This window comes from Bufo gargarizans, chromosome 1 (assembly GCF_014858855.1).
Source record: "Bufo gargarizans isolate SCDJY-AF-19 chromosome 1, ASM1485885v1, whole genome shotgun sequence".
NCBI lineage: Eukaryota > Metazoa > Chordata > Amphibia > Anura > Bufonidae > Bufo > Bufo gargarizans.
The window spans coordinates 477,398,977-477,414,565 of record NC_058080.1 but is presented as its reverse complement, the minus strand read 5'-3'; the positions used below and the strand labels follow the sequence as shown (position 1 = coordinate 477,414,565).

The following is a 15,589-nucleotide window of genomic DNA, read 5'->3' as shown; positions in this document are numbered from 1 at the left end:
ATCAGCACCTTGAATCTAATATACCCTTTTAGGGATAGATTTAAAGTAGGCCTGATACAGCAGAAACCACTAATTTAGAGAATTGCTAAATTGGGAATTGTATTTCAACCCAGAACAAAAACTGTGCTTTGACGGACACTAAATAACTTGCCCAGCCACAGCAATAACCACAGATTTAGCTGACTATAAATTTGAGGCCTATTATTTAGGTGCTGGGTGACAGGTATACGTTTACAGACAGAATTAGACTGGGATATGGCCAAAAAATAACCACACTATTGATGGTTAAATGCACTTGGTGTGACAGCTTGACCCTGATGTAGGATATAGCCAAAGAACAACCACACTATTGAGGGTTAAATGCACTTGGTGACAGGCTCAGCTTGCCCCTGATGTAGTATATGGCCAAAAAATAACCACACTATTAATGGTTAAATGCACTTGGTGTGACAGCTTGACCCTGATGTAGGATATAGCCAAAAAATAACCACACTATTGAGGGTAAAATGTACTTGGTGGCAGCTTGTGCTGACACAAAATGGTCGCCGATCACCCCAGAAAAAAGTGAATGAAAAACGCTCTGGGCAGCCTAAAAACAGTGAGCAATTGAATAGCAGCAGTTCAATGATCCACAGCTGCAGATCGATCACTGAATGAAGTCTTTTGGAGGAGTTAATCACTGCCTAATCTCGCCCTAACGTCGCAGCTGCAACCTCTCCCTACACTGATCAGAGCAGAGTGACGGGCGGCGCTACGTGACTCCAGCTTAAATAGAGGCTGGGTCACATGCTGCACTGGCCAATCACAGCCATGCCAATAGTAGGCAAGGCTGTGACGGCCTCGTGGGGCAAGTAGTATGACGCTTGTTGATTGGCTGCTTTGCAGCCTTTCAAAAAGCGCCAAGAAAGCGACGAACACCGAACCCGGACTTTTACGAAAATGTTCGGGTCCGTGTCACGGACACCCCAAAATTCGGTATCCCTATTTACAACCACATGTGGGGTGTTTATGTAAACCGCAGAATCAGGGTAATAAATAATGAGTTTTGTTTGACTATTAATCCTCGATGTGTTAAAGAAAAAATGGATTATAATGGAAAATCTGCCAATAAAGTGAAATTTAGAAATGTCATCTCCATTTTCCTTTAGTTGTTGTTGAACACCTAAAAGGTTAACAAAGTTTGTAATTTACTAAATGATGCCAACATAAAGTATGGGGAATATTAAGTAATAAATATTTTATGAGGTATCACTTTGTTTTAAAAGCAGAGAAATTTAAATTTAAAAAATTGCAAATTTTATTTTGACATTTTTTTAATTTGGAATTATTTGAGGTGAAATATATTGACTCAAAGTTATGACTATCATGAAGTACAGTGTGTCACGAGAAAACAAGCAGAATGGCTTGGATAAATAAAAGTGTTGCAAAGCTATTACAACATAAAGTGACACATGTCAGATTTGCAAAAAAAATGGCCTGGGCAGAAGGGCGAAAACTGGCCTGTGGTAGAAGGGGTTAATCAAAAGGAAAATTGTATTTCTCCTTTTACTTTTGTAACCTACACTTTTATGGTTGTGGTTAGCTTCATTTGCTACTTTAACAAGACCAGTTTGTTCCTGTGTGCTGTTACTAGCCTTAAAATGTCTCAAAGCACATGTGATAAGCACCACATATTTACTGTAATAAAATGATGTGTTATATACATTTGATTTGGTAAATAACATATCATAGGACTCCTTTTCCAACTGAAAGAAGTTTTGTCCCACAAAAAAACAACTTTGAATTATCAGTTTATATTTCAATTACAATATATGTTGAAGGTTGCTTCAAATAAATGCTAATATTTTTCTTTCCATGAATATGACGCACTATGGTCAAAGGATGTGGTAATGCTTAGACATGCAGTTTTGGATGTATTAAAGGTTAAACCAGGAAATTCGCAAACATTGACTGCATATGTAAATTAGAAAAACTGCAGGGGCTGCTTTATGATCTGCCAATTCTGTCTGTCTATTTGTCTAGTCAACGGCAAAATGAATGCCACCCATCAAGAAACTCGAGAAACAATTCAAATAAACAGGTGTTTCTCAGAAATGGAGTAGGAGTGATTGCTTACCGATTTTATTGGAATCTTTCCCACTAGAGTGTATTACCTGATGGCATAAGTTATGGGCGCTTCCAGTGTTAATTAACCCTGGGAGCATTACATACCTGGCCAGTGGCTGTGAGGAGGGCTTGGGTGACCTCATGGCCCACTGGGAAGTTTCCTGGTAGGGTACAGTGTATGACCAGTCCACCTCTGACTTTGATCATGTATTTTTTCATGTATGAGATTTCTGACTTGTAAAATTGCTTCTATAAAATGGTTGCAGTGACAACATCCTTTTCATTTGTCCACTTTTATTTCACCCCAAAACAGTATACGTGGAAATGACAGTGATTTGCTCCCTATATAATGGCTGGGACAATGACGCAGCCATTGTAATGGGTCACCATAATGAGTTTTGCGCCTGTGTATCCATCATGTGATTTTAACAGTTTTCAACTTGCAGGAAGTAACCAATGAAGGTTCCTGAATGACAGCAAAGAGAGATCTTATATTGGAAAACATCATAACCTTTCATTATTTGATCAATTATCTTTACTTTCTAGAACCCGAATACTCTTTTAAGTGGTTGTAGTAGATTAGTTATTGACTTAACATGGAGAAACCTGGGCTGGTCAGGTTAAAGCGCCATGAGGACAGCCGCCCCAAATCTATTCAGTAGCTCAACACGCTGTACCTGGGTGTCACTGGAGTCCTATAAGCTAGTACATTATGTACCACCACTAGTTCTGGTCCTCATCCTTACAGACATTTTTAGTTATAGTAGTAATAATTACAGGCACACTTGACGTAAGTGTTGCAACCTTTGACTGGTAGTATAATAGTGCTCCATTTGGTTAACAAATGTATGTTTATTCATTGGTCTTGACTTTATAAATCCTCTATTTTTCATGTAGCAACTGGTTCCTTACAGTTCAAATGGCAGTTGTGCTGACCAATCCATGCTGAGAATGAGGCGATTACTCGTGTTTGTGCATCCCTTGTTTGGATAGACATTTCTCCCTATATTGTCAAAGTGCGCCCCTGAGTCTCTATGGTAGTCACCAAACAGCTTTGGATCTGGACCATTCACACCACAATAGGCTGCTATGTACTACTATATGATGTATGATAGTGGTGTATGTAGGTAGTCTTTTCCAAAATACTACCTGTACCACAAGCCACGCCAGAAAGGCAGCAGGAGTTTAGGGAGCTTAACAAGTGTCTCAAGAACTGGTGTGGGAAGGAGAGGTTTGGGTTCCTGGAGAATTGGGCTGACTTCTCTGTCGGCTACTGGCTCTATCGTAGGAATTGGCTGCACCTCAATAGTGAAGGTGCAGCTGTTTTGGGGGGTGAAGATGGTTAGGAGGTTGGAGGAGTGTTTAAACTAGGGAGTGGGAAGGTAATTACATTATAAGAGGGGAAGATAGTTCAGAAAGATACCTGGGCGATGTAATGAAACTGGGGGAAGAGTAGAAGAAGGGTCTTGAACAGTTCATAAGGAAAGGTGTAGGGTAAAAAAATATACAAAAACCTCTTAACTGTAAGTATGCTAATGCCAGAAGCCTGACTAATACAACTGGGGAACTGGAATTAGTGATGTGTGAGGACTATGACATAGTTGGAATAAATTAGACATGGCTGGATGATGGCTATGACTGGGCAGTTAACGTACAGGGTTACAGTGTGTTTAGAATGGATCGTCAAAACCAGAGAGGGGGAGGGGTTTGCTTTTATGTAAAGTCCAGTCTAAAGCCCACACTCCGGGAAGCTTTAAGTGACGGACATGAACATGTGGAGTTACTGTGGTTAAAAATACATGGAGGCAAAACAATAATAAAATACTGATAGGAGTTTGATATAAACCACCTAATATACCAAAGTCTACAGAAAATCTACTACTAAAAGAGATAGATGAGGCGGCAAATCATGAGGTCATTATTATGGGGGACTTCAACTAACCAGATATAGACTGGAAAACTGTCAATAACCAAAGACAACTACCTTTCCCAACTGGTTCAGGATCCAATTAGAGGGACGGCCATACTTGACCTAATACTAACCATAGATCTGACAGAACAACAGATGTGCAGGTTGGGGACACCTGGGAAATAGTGACCATAAAATAATAACCTTCCAACTGTCATTCAAAGAGTGTTTCTTTGGGGAGGCACAAAAATACCAAACTTCTAAAAAGCCAATTTTGACCAGCTAAGAGAGGCCATTAGCCTCACTAACTTGGACAATGTCCTCAAAAATAAAAATGCATCCACAAAATTGGATATTTTTAAAAGCATCCTAAACTCTCATTGTGAGATGTACATACCCTATAGCAGGGATGTCAAACTCGTGGCCCTCCAGCTGTTGCAAAACTACAACTCCCATCATGCCTGGGCATACTACAGCTGTCAGGGAATGATGGGGGTTGTAGTTTTGCAACATCTGGAGGGCCATGAGTTTGACATCCATGCCCTATAGGAATAAAAGGGTGAGGAATAAAAAAACAACAACATGAATAAATAGAAATGTGAAAGAAACAATAAATGACAAAAAGAAAGCATTTAAATCACTAAAACAGGAGGGTAGCAAGTAAAAAATAGAATATGTAAAAAACAAATAAAAGCAGCCAAACTAGAGACAGAGATTCATTGCCAAAGAGGGTCAAATTAACCCTGAAATCTTCCTAAATGATAGAAATGGTAAAAAGTATAAATCTGAAGGCGTCAGCCCTTTACAGAATGATGAGGAGAAAGCAAAGCTATTAAATATTTTTTTTCTCTACTGTATTTACTGATAAAAATTAGTCAGATGAAATGCAGAATGTAAAAGTAAATTCCCCATTAAAACTGCCCTGTCTGAGCAAGAAGAAGTGCCGCAGCGTCTTAAAAAGATTAAAATAGACAAATTGCTGGGACCAGATAGCATACACCCCCGTATCCTAAGAGAATTAAGTAATGTCATAGGCAGACCCTTATTTCTGATATTTAAAGGGAACCTGTCACCGGGATTTTGTGTATAGAGCTGAGGACATGGGTTGCTAGATGGCCGCTAGCACATCTGCAATACCTAGCCCCCATAGCTCTGTGTGCTTTTATTGTGTTAAAAAAATAAATAAATTGATACTTATGCAAATTAACCTGAGATGGGTCCTGTCCCTGACTCATCTCAGGGACAGGACTCATCTCAGGTTAATTTGCATATGTATCAAATTGTTTTTTTTACACAATAAAAGCACGAAGAGCTATGGGGATTGGGCACTGCGGATGTGCTAGCGGCCATCTAGCAACCCATGTCCTCAACTCTATACACACAATCCTGGTGACAGGTTCCCTTTAAGGACCCTATACTGACAGGGAGTGTTCCACAGGATTGGCGTGTAGCAAATGTGTTGCCAATATTCAAAAAGGGGTAAAAAAAACTGCCCGGAAACTATAGGCCGGCAAGTTTAACATCTGTCGTGGGTAAACTATTCGAAGGTTTTCTAGGAGATGCTATCTTGGAGTACTTCAATGAAAATAAGCAAATAGTACCATATCAGCATGGCTTCGTGAGGGATCGGTCATGTCAAACTAATTTTATCAGTTTCTATGAGAAGGTAAGTTCTAGATTTGACCGGGGTGAGTCAATAGATGTTATATATCTTGACTTCTCCAAAGCATTTGACACTGTACCACATAAAAGGTTGGTATATAAAATGAGAATGCTCGGACTGGGAGAAAACGTCTGTATGTGGGTAAGTAACTGGCTCAGCGATAGAAAACAGAGGGTGGTTATTAACTGTACACACTCAGATTGGGTCACTGTAACTAGTGGGGTACCACGGGGTCAGTATTGGGCCCTATTCTCTTCATTATATTAATGATCTTGTAGAAAGCATGCACAGTGATATATCAATTCTTGCAGATGACACTAAACTCTGTAAAGTACTTAACTGTCACGGACGGTGTACAGGAAACAAGACAAAGCAACGTGCAGATATGACTCACTGGATCCAAAGCTAAGGAACCATAAGGGAGACCCCTGCACAAGACCTGAGACTTTCCCTGGCTGCTCAGCCTATGCAACGATCCCAGAGGTGGATGGTTGCATATCCACGTACCTTGACTATATAACCCCTGAACACCCTACAATAGTGAGGGGACACGACCACCGGCTCCCTACACCAGACACGGAGGGAGTCAGGGTCACCTGGGATCCAGCAAACAGAAAATAACAGATAAATGTTCAGCACTTAACTTTGTAGCAGACTGGAAAACAAGATCAGCATGCACACACACTCCAGGAAGTAGTATAAGCCGCCCAGTAATGCATTATGGGGCGGAATTTAAAGGGATGCAATCAGTCCAACCACATGACAGCTGAGAGAGGCTAACGAGATGAGGAACTGAACATCACAACAAAGAAACTCAAGGAGGAGGTTCTGAAAGGTTTCTGTCAGAGCTTCTCAGCTGTCTGGTTGTGACATTAACACGGTAGAGGACAGTATACTGCTACAGAGGGATCTGGATAGAATGGAGGCTTGGGCAGATGAGGTTTAACACTGACAAATGTAAGGTTGTGCACATGAGAAGGAATAATGCAAGTCACCCGTACATATTAAATGGTAAAACACTGGGTAACACTGATGTGGAAAAGGACTTGAGAATTTTCAGTGAACTGCAAACTAAGCTGTAGAAACCAGTGTCAGGCAGCTTCTGCCAAGGCCAATAAGATAATGGGTTGCATCAAAACGGGCATAGATGCCCATGATGAGAACATATTCCTGCCAAATCACTAGTCAGACCACACATGGAGTACTGTGTACATTTCTGGGCTCCTGTGAACAAGGCAGACATAGCAGAGCTAGAGAGGGTTCAGAGGAGGGCAACTAAAGCAATAACTGAAATGGGTGGACTACAGAAAAAAGGGGAGATCTAATAACTATGTATAAATATATCAGGGTCAGTACAAAGATCTCTCCCATCATCTATTTATCCCCCAAGACTGTGACTGTAATGAGGGGACATCCTCTGCGTCTGGTAGAAAGAAGGTTTGTGCACAAACATAGAAGAGGATTATTTTCTGTAAGAGCAGCGAGACTATGGAACTCTCTGCCTGAGGAGGTGGTGATGGTGAGTACAATAAAGGAATTCAAGAGGGACCTGGATGTATTTCTGGAGTGTAATGATATTACAGGCTATAGCTACTAGAGAGGGGTTGTTGATCCAGGGAATAATTCTGATTGGAGTTGGGAAGGAATTTTTTCCCCCTAAAATAAGGAAAATTTGCATCTAAATCATATTTTTTATTTTTTTTGCCTTCCTCGGGATCGACTTGCAGGGTAACAGACTGAACTAGATGGACAGATGCATTTTTTCAGCCTTACAAACTGTTACTATAGGACTGTGTAAATAATTCTGGTGCTCAATTTTTCATCATAGGGATCTATATACAGTTATGGTGCTCCTTGTATTAATATAGGATGGTATATGTGATGACTGGGCTCCACATATCGCTACAGGGCTGTAAATAAAATGATGCTTCATATGTGACTATAGAGCTACACATGTGGGCCAGGAGTTCTTTCCTATTGTCTTAAAGAGGTATTCCCATGTGTTTGCATTGGCTCCACCTCTGCCTATTGTGTTGGCCCCCAACACGCATAAGTACAAGTTTAAAAAAAAAAAGCTGCATTTTTTCACAATTGCAAAAATCTGTAAATACATGTAATATAAACACATTATTTCAATTTGTATAGCGGAATAAGTAAACTCATCACATTCTCTGTAAGCAATTATACATGTATTGTAATTCTTTGTGTGCAGGCAGCAGTGTACATGGAGCCCGTACAACAGTACATGGTATACTTGTGTATCCATATTTTGGAGCTGGATCATCTAGGGAAAAATATCTCCATAAAATAACACTGAACAGGGAAAAAACATTTCTATATGCCTCTATTCTATATCAGTAGTGCCCTATACATCCCTATAGGTGTCATAATACATTTCTGTACAACTCACAATTTGTGCAGAGCTGCGATGCAGTGTTGTGCTAGAGGCATGAATCGGTGTTGTAGTTTATTACAGACGTTTTATTGAACTTAATTTGCATTCGCTAAACCTGTTTTTATAGACAGTGTCCTAAATGATACTTTATTTGTTGTCTTTCAGGATTTTTTGCTCTTGCTGTTGGAAACTGTTCCTGAACATTTGAAGTAAGTGATTTTACATACAATGAGACACTGTATGGACACATGTATGTAGACACCTGACCGATATTCTATGTGAAAACCATGGGTGTTAATATGGAGTTAAACCCCCTTTTGCGGCTATAATAGTCTTTATTCTAGGAAGGGTTTCCACAAGATTTTTGAGCGCTGTTCCGTTAGCATGTGCCCATGCAGTAGGGCTGCAGTAAACGAATATTTTTGTAATCGAGTATTCTATCGATTATATTTCTCGATTCATCGAGTTATCTAATAAGAAAAAGCTACTTAAAATAACGTACGTAAATAGGCATGTATAAAGTTATTGGTTTGGAGGGGTTAATGGAAGTACCAAGGTGCTTCCATTAACCCCTCCAAACCCAATGGGCATGTATAAAGTTATTGGAGGTGCCTTCATTACCCCTCTCTAAACCAATAACTTTATACATGCCAAGGTGGTGCCTGCAGCCTCCATTAACCACTCTCTCTCCATCTGTCTTTCATTTCAATATCTGCCTCCCCCCCCCAGCCTCTGATCTGCCTCCCCCCCAGCCTCTGATCTGCCTCCCCCCCAGCCTCTGATCTGCCTCCCCCCCAGCCTCTGATCTGCCTCCCCCCAGCCTCTGATCTGCCCCCTCTGGTAACGCAAACCCCCCCCCTCCCTCCCCAGTATTAATCATTGGTGGCAGTGGCCACAGGGTCCCCCTCCTCCCCCCCATCATTGGTGGCAGTTTGCAGTTCCGATCGGTTACCATGGCAGCCAGGAGTCACGCTACTGAAGTCCTGGCTGCCATGGTATGTTAGTGAGCAGAGAGCAGCGCATTATACTCACGTGCGCTGTGGCCGCCGGTCGCTCCTTCTCATAGGTCTGTGCGGCGCATTGCTAATGCTGTAAGCATTAGCAATCCGCCGCACAGACAGAAGAAGGAGCGACCGGCGGCCACAGCGCACGTGAGTATAATGCGCTGCTCTCTGCTCACTAACATACCATGGCAGCCAGGACTTCAGTAGCAGCAGAGGCTTAATTTCACTCCCGCTCCGTGATCATGTGATGTAAGGATTACTCGATGCAGGGAAACTGCATCGATGAATTTTTTGACTCAATTTAATCGAGTTATTCGAATAATCGTTTCAGCCCTACCATGCAGCTATGACAGCATTTGTGAAGTGAGATGCTGCTGTTGGACAAGGTCTGGCTCACAAGTCAGCCTTTCTATTCATTAATCTTGTTGATGTGTGGGACACTCCACAGAAATGGTCCAACTTCCAGGGCCTGATGCACAGTAAAGAGGTCCAAAAATCCCACTTAAGAAAAGCATTTACATTTTTAGCATCCATGCAGGCAGGTCAGGTCCGTTTCTAGAGAATTTGACCAACAGGGCGAACATCAAAAGACCAGCCCCTCCCCCATCAAATAATGGTACCTGGCTGTGGGGTATACTATCACTTCAGTTCTTCCTATATACTTCTTGAGGCCATAACTGTAGTCCATCTACTTTCAGCAGAGGCCTGCAATGAGATACAGACTGCGTTATAATAAGATGTAAATGGATTGTGTGTTCTAACTTCTGCAGCTGCTCATCCTCATTTTATAGAATGCTTGGTGTTCTACTGCAGAACACTGCGCCAGCCATTTATATCTGTATTAATGATGAAAGAATTGATTCTACCTATTCTACTTTTCCAAAAAGGACTAACATGTTTTGTGATTCGTTTTGGGTGAATGAAAGAGAGGAAGAGACGGAAACAAACAGAGAGCCTAGTATGCCACTCTAGGTTTCTAGGCAATATATATCTAATATATAAAGCTGAGTGTATGTATGTATGTATGTATGTCCGCTAAAGGAATCTGCACCATCGCATTTACAGTCGCAAAATTTGGCACACAGGTACATCAGGTGTCCGGGAAGGTTTCAGATCAGGTCTTTCTCCTCATATCCCAACTGCCATATGCACGGTCACATGACCCTTATCAGCTCGCAGGTCCTTCAGTTTCGAGATGCACACAGTTTTACACCAGGTTTACATAGCAAACCAGCCATTTTTCTTCACTGCTGTAGGTCAGATTTAATGGGGCAAGGAGTTGTGGGTGACACTGTTAAGGGAGCGAAGAAATAAAAATGGCTCCAGCAGCATCTCACATCATCCAGTATTTTTATTGCGACCTCAAGACAAATATAACAGCAACGTTTCGGTTGAAATTCAGCCTTTGTCAAGCCTAATGACATCAACATCAATAGGTGTATATATACCCCACATAAAAGACACACCCCTTCAGATCATCAATATAAATCACCAATCATTAAAACACTTCTATCCATGTATTCATTACCTTGCACCTGGTTGAAGATTTGCTATAGCCATGGTGTTCATGTCGGCGTTGTCTCATGTGAAGTGCGCAGCCGCGCACAGCTGCACTTACCGAACCGGATGTATCCAACGTATCCACGGCAACTGACGGCGCTCGTTCCTGTGGCCAATCGGCCATCTCCAAATACTCATGACGCCAGTAATCACACGTCATGTCCACAGACGTCATCCAAGCGTGCCTTTGTGCGTCGGATGATCACATTACGTGGACGCTCACGTGCGGCGTCAATACAGCGCAACGTCAGTGTCATGGTAACAGGGGACGCATCCGCAGGAAATACATCTTAATAACAATAATCGCATACTCAGCATGGCCATATAATCTGCAAGGGATAACACAATCCATCACATAACCCAACCCCGATTGTACTAGGGAAGAAGGTACATAATTCAACACAAATAATGTGTATCTATATCATATATTTATGGATGTATTCCATAAAACCACATATTCATAGGGTTATAGCATGTCAATGAATTAATGAATATCTGATTGCCCCATACAATAGGGGATCGATCCTCAAGGATTTTATTTTTCACATATTGATAAAAACAAGATGTCCCAATACCTAGAGGACAAATTCGTTTCTCACCCTAGTCAATGGAAGTGACATTAAATTCTATATTCAGGCCAGAATGTGAAGAAACCTAAGGGTATGAATCCATTTTAGTTCCTTTCTTCTCAGGATTCTCTTTCTGTCCCCACCCCGTCTCAAATATCCTACACTATCAATAGCACGAAATCTTAATTGATTTATAGAATGGTTATGTTCAATAAAATGTTTTGCAACCGGTTTATCTAGTGCACCCTTTCTTATTTTACTTTTGTGTTTATTAATTCTCTCTCTCAATTCCATTGTGGTCTCCCACACGTATATCAAACTGCATGGGCACTGTATCATGTATACCACATCCGTGGATCTACATATGTAATGTCCTCTGATTTTAAACCGTTTGGCCACTATATGGGTGCGCAAAACCGTCGCCTCTCATGATGCCACTGCAGTTGCAGCATGAGAGGCAAGGGAAATTGCCACCCTTTAATGGTGCCAACCTCTTCTGTCTCTCCATATCTTTACCCCCTATATCCGCTTTTACAATTCTGTCTCGCAAATTAGGACTTCGTTTGTAAGCCATCATTGGGGGAACTGTGAATTCAGTGATATTAGGCAATCCTTTCTGCAAGATCTGCCATTCTTGTCTAAGGATGGTAGCAATATTATTGCTATCACCCCCAAAGATGGACACAAAGGGAATCTGAGGGGTATCATGCTTCTGGGGCTTCCTTATAAAGGTGGAACTGCGTTTGGTGGACACAATTTTCTGTTTAGTGCGTTTAATCAATTTTTACGAGTTCACCATATTCTTAGGATGACTGCTGTCATACATCAATAAGGTATTTTTATCTGTTGGTTTTTGGAAGAGATCGGTTTTGATCTTTCCCTCCTGCACAAGAATTCGGACGTCAAGGAACTGCAGCTCACGCACCGAATGTGTCACAGTAAACTGCAGGTCCCGGACTCCAGAATTCAAGTGCACATGAAATTCATCAAGTTCCGATGTAGTACCTGTCCAGATCAAGAAAATGTCGTCGATGTAGCGCCACCAGCACAGAACTCTCTCAAAGAATTTAGAGCGATATACCAGCCGATCCTCGACCTCTGCCATAAAGATGTTTGCGTAGGTGGGGGCCACATTGGACCCCATCGCCACACCACGCTTTTGTTGGTAGAAGGTGTCCCTGAAGAGGAAATAATTCCTTCTCAGGACCACCTCCAAGAGGGCGAGGATCAGTCGGCGCGCTCCAAGAGAGAGATCTGTGCTGGCCAGGGCCACATCAACGACATTGAGACCATAAGAGTGGTCAATAGATGTATAGAGAGATACAACATCGAAACTCACCAACACAAAATCCGCCGGTATGTTGAGTGACCCCCAACTTAGTTAGGAAATGAGTTAGGAAATGACCAGTATCCCAGATGTAGGAGGGGGCCGTGGTCGCGTGGATCCGCCAAATTTTGTCCAGAAAAATCGAGATAGTATTAAAGATGGAACCCCTGCCCGACACAATTGGTCGGCCAGGGGGATCCACTAAGCTCTTGTGGATCTTTGGTAATACGTATATCACAGGGGTGATAGGATGGCTCACACGCAAGTAGCTATTCAGATCATCATCGATGATTCTTTGACTCACTGCTTCATCCAATATCCCCCCTATGACATCCACTATATCCCACTTGGGATCCTTTATTAACATCTCATATACTTCACTGTCTCCTACCTGTCTAGTGATCTCATCGACATATTTGCAGGTATCCATCACGACCACGGCGCCCCCCTTATCAGCTGGTTTAATTGTCAATTCTTTATTATGTTCTAGCTCAAAAATAGCCTGTCTTTCTACTTGAGGCAAATTGTGTCTGTACACATGAGCTTCCTCAGCCCTCAATTGATCAATACGTTTCCTAACAAAACCAATATAGGTTTCAACCATATGATTATTCTGTGGCGGGACAAAATGACTTTTGTTCCTCAATTCCAGATTTTTACATGATAAAACATTAGTGGACACATTAGATTGTATGACAGATACATCATTATTCTTAACTGAAAAAAAGGCTATCAATCTTAGACGCCTAAAAAACCTCTGGAGGTCTAGCTCAAATTCAAACCAGTCCAGTGCCATTGTTGGACAAAAAGTCAAGCCCCGGCTCAATACATTAACTTGTGCAACGTCCAGCTGTGAAGAAGAGATATTCACACAAGATTTGCTATTTGACTTCCGGTTCCGGCGTGCGCATGGCCAGCCGCTAGTGAGAAGCGCTCCGCTCGGTCAGCCCGAAATCAGTGTAACCGCCGCTTATCGGGGCAGAGACTAGCCCCCAAAACCCCCGAGAACATCGAGGGGCCATCCATGGAAAAATTTGTGGTCAGAGGCGGTTCGCAGAAGGAGGTTCAACCAGTACTCCTGACGGGTGACGACCAGAAAGCCAGGGGCAAGATGGCGCCGGTGTCCGAGAAACGCCACAGGCTTCACCCGCTCGACTTCTCAGTCAACTCAGAGAAGCACTGAAGCGTCCGGTTCAGAGGATGAAGAAGGGGATTGTAGCCTCTTACCGAAAGGTGATTTAACCTGATCGTGCAAATCCATGGCTATAGAAGTAGCCAAGCTCCTGGCCCCTGATATAAAAGCCTCTCTGGAGGCCACGGTTGCGATGGCTTTGCAACAACTGCAATCTGAGGTGGCGCAGCATACCTCTCAGATCACCGAGGTACAGCAAAGAGTGGTACAGGTCGAAGAATAGCTGGAGAAAGCACAAAGTAACATCACTGACCTCCTGCGCAGTAACCAGTTCCTGAAGGAAAAGATTGACGACCTGGAGAACCGCTCCAGGAGGAGCAATTTGCGGATCATTGGGTTACCAGAGTCGATCCCTCCGAATCATTTGGCGGGCATCTGTGAAGCGGAAATACCGCAAGCTTTGGGGCTGAGGGGCACGTGCATAGTTGAGAGAGCACATTGTCTAGGTCCGCCACTATCGGCGGGGTCACGTTCTAACAACTCTAGACCAAGAGCGACGATTGTGAAATATTTGAATTATGCGGCCAAAGAGGCCATATTGGCGAAGTTCAGACGCAAAGAACAACCCCTAATAATCAGGGGTAGCAAGATCCTCCTTTTCAGTGACTATTCCGCGGAGGTGGCGAAGCAAAGGAAGGAATTCACTCCAGTCTGCTCCGTGCTGGCTAAGAGTAAGATCAAGTTCGCTCTACTATACCCTGCCACCTTGAGGATTTTCCGCCAAGATGGGTCGATTGATACTTACCACTCACCAGGAGAGGCAAGGGAAGCGTTGGAGTTGGACCCTTTATACTCGGATATGACCATGTCTCTATCCCAAAGATCCACGACTTCAACCAGGGGAAGAGGAGCGAGACAGAGTCCGGGCAGTTTTATGTCACGTGCTACGGGAGCTGATCGGCGGGAGACCGAAACTGAATGACTGTGGGCACCCCTGAGCATGGACTTCACCTGAGGAAGAATCCCTGAAGGGACACGTGAGAGATTAATGGACTTATTGTTCATTTGCATTTTGGTTCCGTTTATAGATATATGTTTTACTCAAGACGTAGGGCTGGAGAGTGGGGCATGATGGGAGAATGTCTAGGAATCAGTTGGATTTTGGTAGCGACAACAGCTACGCTGTAGGATGCGCGAAAAAAGTGAAGTCTAGAAAATGTATGTTTCTGTTGTGGGGTTGGTTGGGGGGGTGTCGGGGAGGGGGGGGGAAGGGACTATTACTGATTTGGGTCGAAATGTAGTGCTGATGCCGGTACCTATCGTATACAATACAGGGCCGTTTGTTCCATGGGGGTCCTCCTGCAGTGCTCTTCTTTTTGAGATACCGATATGAAAGTGGCCACATGGAATGTTAAAGGCCTTCGCTCCCCCACTAAACGTATGGCAGTGCTCCGTCACCTTAGAAAACTGAGAGTTGACATTGCGTTTCTGCAGGAGACCCACTTGGAGGAAGCGGATTTTGATAGGATGCGTAAATTATGGGTGGGTCGGGTAGTGGGATCGCCTTCAACAGGCAAGAAGGTGGGAACTATTGTTCTTTTCCATAAACGTTTGCGCTTTGATGTGCTGTCTATGACAGTAGACACACTGGGGAGATGGATGCGTTTGAAGATAAATTCACCAGTAGGTCAGTTGGTGGTCCACAATGTTTACGCCCCTAATGTTTCCCAGGCAGCATTTTACGAGGCCCTAGAGAAGGATATTCTCTCAGAAAACTCGCAGCTATTGTTGGTGGCGGGCGACTTCAATAGGGTACATAGTGAACAGGAAGACAGAAAAAGGGGGAGTACTTACGAACGCCAATAAACGACAGAGAAACCAGACGCTGCTTCCGTTAATGCAGAATACGGGACTGCACGACGCA

At 43.0% G+C, this 15,589-nt stretch overlaps 1 protein-coding gene across 2 annotated transcripts in view; it reads left to right on the top strand.

The window, feature by feature from the left end:
* Positions 1-15,589, top strand: part of LOC122922787 (aminopeptidase O (putative)) — a 435,225-nt gene that overhangs the window by 245,060 nt on the left and 174,576 nt on the right. For both annotated transcript variants that reach the window (XM_044273518.1, XM_044273526.1), the window contains exon 11: positions 8,239-8,282. In XM_044273518.1, the coding sequence (XP_044129453.1) occupies positions 8,239-8,282 (44 nt within the window). The remainder of the gene's footprint in view (positions 1-8,238; positions 8,283-15,589) is intronic.